This window comes from Anopheles arabiensis, chromosome 2, assembly GCF_016920715.1.
Source record: "Anopheles arabiensis isolate DONGOLA chromosome 2, AaraD3, whole genome shotgun sequence".
Lineage (NCBI taxonomy): Eukaryota > Metazoa > Arthropoda > Insecta > Diptera > Culicidae > Anopheles > Anopheles arabiensis.
The window spans coordinates 102,786,112-102,790,601 of NC_053517.1; the positions used below are offsets into that span (position 1 = coordinate 102,786,112).

At 52.5% G+C, this 4,490-nt stretch overlaps 1 protein-coding gene across 1 annotated transcript; it reads right to left on the reverse strand.

Moving 5' to 3' along the window:
- Nucleotides 1-111: 111 nt before the first annotated feature.
- On the reverse strand, nt 112-3,974 carry LOC120895596 (ribosome biogenesis protein BMS1 homolog). Its single transcript, XM_040299099.1, has 3 exons — nt 3,820-3,974; nt 452-3,741; nt 112-389 (listed from the first exon to the last, which is right to left on the reverse strand). Exons 1-3 carry the CDS (start codon nt 3,875-3,877, stop codon nt 171-173), a joined length of 3,567 nt encoding a protein of 1,188 aa, XP_040155033.1. The 5' UTR covers nt 3,878-3,974; the 3' UTR covers nt 112-170.
- Nucleotides 3,975-4,490: the final 516 nt, after the last annotated feature.

Genomic DNA, 4,490 nt, shown 5'->3' on the forward strand with positions numbered 1-4,490 from the left:
CAACGTGATTGCGCCCCATTCGAAGTGCGGATGCTTCGAAAGATAGGAGCGCGCGCGTGGCGGCATTTTCGAACGTGCGAAAGTTGTCCGAAAACGGTTGTTAATTTTTCAACTTTTTAGTTTTTATTATTTTTTAAACTAACTTCAGCAACCGAAAAAAGAAAAAAAAATCACTTTTTGCCCTTCTTCATTTTCTCCTCATTCTGCGTATCCATCTTGCTGATCGCACGGAACACCTTCTTCTTTAGATCCTTCTGGCGCTGTAGCTTTTTAAACTTTTCGTTCACCAGCTCCTTCTTGAACTTCTTCGACCGCTCCCGCGTCTGGCGCAGCTGTTTGCTTTGCTTCGCTTTGTAGTTCGTTTTGATCATGTTCATCATTTTTGCCACCTGAAAACAAGAAAACCGTTAATTGAAAATGCTGTTCTCGTTCCGACAAACGGTCGACTCACCTTCTGCTCGTGGGGCGACATCACGACCGCCACCCGTTCGCTTTCGAACGACTTCTTCGGCTTGAGCGGCCCCAGCTTGGGCTTGTCCTTGTACGGCAGCGCTTTCTGCAAACTTTTCGGTATGACCAGCGGCCGGAAGGCCAACTTTTCGCGCACAATCTTCCTGCTGTACGTGCTGTCCTCCTTCGGCTCGAACTGGATGTTCTTTTCGCGCTTCAGCTGGCCCAACGTTTTCATGCCCACCCACTGCGACTTCTGGTCCGCCGGCAGCAGCAGGTTCGTCACCGGTGCGTAAAACTTCGGCACACTCACCCGGAACCAGGTGCGGCAGAACACGATATCGCTCAGCTGGATGCGATCCTCGAACGTCGCACGGTACGAACCTTCGGGCGGGACCGCCTTCTTGATCTGCCCCCGGATGCCCGACACGGTCCGTATCTTGGCGCCCTCGAACTTGGCCACCTCGAGCTGCGAGTTGAACATGCCCTTGATGTAGGCCGTCTTCTGGAAGATCTTGTCCGGCGTACCGATCAGCTTGAGCTTCTTCACGATTTCCACATTCTTGTCCGACTCGCTGACCGCGCCGGTCGCCGCGACTCGGAAGCCCAGCTTGCGCATCTCCTTCTGATCGTACGCCACCGTCTGGATCGCCAGCACGCCCGTGTTTTGGGGCGTGATTGGCCCCCAGAAGCTCATGCTGCACGTCACGTGGTTTGGCGTGTACTTCAGGTAGCGATGCTTGAAGTCGTCCTCCACCTTGGCGTAGATCGGGACGGTTTGGAAGCGGCGCCAGCCGAGCGAGATGATCAACGGATCGCCCGTTTTCAGCGTCTTCTTGTACCAGCGGTGCTTCTTCACCTTGCAGTTCACGTACCCCACGTTCTCCTCCACCATGTTCAGCCCCCCGATCAGCACGGGATAGGACGGGTCAAAGTGTTCCACAAACTCGGCCGAAATGTTCTTGAAGCACATGCGCACGTACAGGCCCGCCCGGTGGCCCTCGATGTTCAGCCGCACGTCCTCGTCCAGGTTGGCGAACTCTTTCTTGTTCAGCTCCGATTGACGTAGCGCGTCCGCCTTCAGCTTTTCGTAGTACTGATGGTCACCCTCGATGTGCTGATCGTCCCGCTCCGGGTTGTCGTACTCGGAGTCGAACTTGGCCTTCAGCTTCATCTTCTTTGCCATCAGCTCCGCCCGGGACATGTTTTTCTCCTCCACTCGGGTCGCCTTGCGCTTCAGCGACTTCTCATCGTCCTTCTCCGCATCATCCCCATCACCATCCTCGGTCTTCTCGTCGCCCTTTCCTCCCGCTGGCTTCTTATTAGCTCCCTTCGGTGCTTCGTGCTTTTCGCCCGTTTCCAAATCCTCAAAATCCCCGTACACATCACTATCCCCGTCGCTCATATCGTCCAGCTTGAGCAGCTCCTCCGCATCCTCGGACGCTTTCCACTTGCCCGTCACGAAGCAGTTCCGGATCAGGTCCTTGTTCTGCTCGCTTGTCCAATCGCGGATTCCATCGCCATACTCTTCGAAGAAGCAGCACTCATCCACATCCTGCACGCTTTTCTTCTTCTGCAGTTCGGCCTGCCGCTGGCTAACGCTCTTGAAAATGCCACCGAGCAATCCGTCGTCCTCCGAGTCGGCCTCTGCCTCCGCTTCGGCCGCCTGTTGCTGCTGCCGTTTGTGGAATTTGCTAAACACTCCGTACACTATTTTCATCAAGTTTTTGTTGGTGGCCAACCGTTCGAGATAGTCTTTGCGCGCCCGGGCGGCTAGACCATCCTTCCAGGCCATCGTATTACCACCGGAAGCATCGGCTTGCTCATCATCGTCCGAGGAGAGATACCCGCTGGTGCGTGACTTCGGCCCAAGCGTATCCATATCATTCATATCCTCCTCGTCGCCGCTTGAATCATCGTCTTCGTCGTTCTCGTTATCATCATTTTCATCATCATCCTCACGCTCTTCGCCATCATCTTCACCTTCCTCCGGTATCCAGCCAAGCCGTGCGCCTTTCCCAACCTCCGCCTCATCGTCTTCCGAGTCTTCCAACCCGGAATCCTCCTCCTCCTCATCTTCCTCTCGATCGTCCTCGCCTGACTCGTCGTCGTCAACGCGCTTCGCGTCATCCACGTAATCGGACGACTTTATAACCGCTCCGCCGCTAAACAGCCGAAACTCCTGGTTTTCGATCGCCACATCGAACGTTTCCTTCTTCTCGATGAACGAATCGACAATCTGCTGCTGCTCGCTGTCCGGCACACCCTTCCTGTGGCTGTGCGACCCGGACAGCTCTATGTAAACCGCATCCTTATCGTACACGATGCCACCGACGCCGGACATCGGCGCATAAAGCAGACGCTCCTTTTCCATCAAACTTCGCTTCTTCTCGCCCGAAGGCAGCGGGCACGGATCGGGCAGTGTGCTCAGCTCCTCGATCGGCATATCGCCCAACCCGGCAATGTGCACCATGTTCTCCTTCTTCAGCGGAACGCCGCGCACGTACCCGTACAGCACCACGTTCCGATCGCACTTGGCATTCAAGCGAATCTCTTCCGCGTTCGTAATGTCCTCCATGCGATCCGCCACGATGTAGCTGTGTGCTCCGCGCCAGCTAAGCGGCCGGAACTTCATCACCGCTATAAAGCGCCCCAAGTTGCGGATCTCGTTCCGCAAATACTCGCCATGGATCAGCCCGGACAGGTAGAACAGCTTCGCCCCATTGTACACCTCCGTCCAGAAGCGATGCTTCAGTACCTTTTTCTGCATTTTCAGCGCCTTCGCGTTCTTGATCACGTCCAGATGGTTCAGGATGCCCATAATCTTTGGCATTCCGTGCACCTGGCAAATGTTCAGAAACTCAAACACCTCCATCTCGAAGCCGAAGCTAGCGTCGACCATCAGCAGCACGAGATCGGCACACTTGGCCACGTCGATCATGCTGTTGATGTCGTTGTTGCACTCGAGCAGCGTAATGCGCCGTTTCTTCGACGTAACCACCGTAATCGGGCCGTTTATAGTCGTCACGCTCGTTTTGGTAAAGTTTTTGATCAAGTTCTTGATGAGCGTGGTTTTGCCGACCTTCGGTGGACCGACGACCGCGATCAGCACGGGCGGCGGCTCTTCCGGCGTTTTGTCGACGAGCGGGATGTGCTGCTTCTTGGTGATGATGTCCTCCTTGTACCGGAAGCGTTTCTCCGCCGAACGGGCCTTCGTGATGGCGAACGCTTTCGGGTTCTTGGTCCGATCGGTCGGTTTGTTTTTGGCCTTCTTTTTGTCCGCCTTTACGCCTGGCAGGAAGGGAGGAGAAGATGAAGCACACACTTTTTGGAGTATGGTTCTAGTGCCACTATGTACGGCTTACTTACCGGAATGGCGTTTCTTGTGGGCCTTTTTGGCCTCGGTATGGGAACTATCGTCCGCCATGGTTCCGTCCGGTGGCTTTTTTACACTATTTTAGCGGAAAGAAAACTGTTTAAACACGGCAGACCATGCCGCATGCTTTCAAAACACGCATGAGTTTGTTGACATTTTTGCAGATGACATATGCCGCAAGGTCGCAGAACGGCAGATACTGCCATTTGGAATAATTTGACATTTGATATAATAGATTTGGGAAAATATTGAAAACTTTACTTTTTAATTTTTTATATTTTGATATAATCGTGTGATGGTTTGGGGGATTGAGATAAAGAGAAAATCCTATATTTTCTACATGTTTTGTATTTAAAATATATTGACTTTGACAGTTGTGTAGACAAATGTACAGAACAGCAGGTGTGTCAATTATACTTGAATATGATAACCAATTTGACAGATTGAGTTTTTAGAAATATCAGTTTCTAGAGGAATTTGCCTCTCATTTGGTCACTTTAAGATTAAGTTGAGCCAGCAATAATCAAAAATAAGAATCTTGTACACAAATTAATCCACATATCTGTTCAATTTTCCCTATTTTTCCCCTATCCCTTTATTGTCAAACCAGCACTGCTCTGTCAGCAGGCCCTTTGACAGTTGGCGCATCGTGCCAACCTGCCCG

Coding starts and splice junctions, on each gene's coding strand:
- LOC120895596 (XM_040299099.1), bottom strand. CDS start 3,877: ATGGCGGACGATAGTTCCCATACCGAGGCCAAAAAGGCCCACAAGAAA. Junction 3,742..3,819: donor CCACAAGAAACGCCATTCCG/GTAAGTAAGCCG, acceptor CCTTCCTGCCAG/GCGTAAAGGCGGACAAAAAG. Junction 390..451: donor TGTCGCCCCACGAGCAGAAG/GTGAGTCGACCG, acceptor TCTTGTTTTCAG/GTGGCAAAAATGATGAACAT.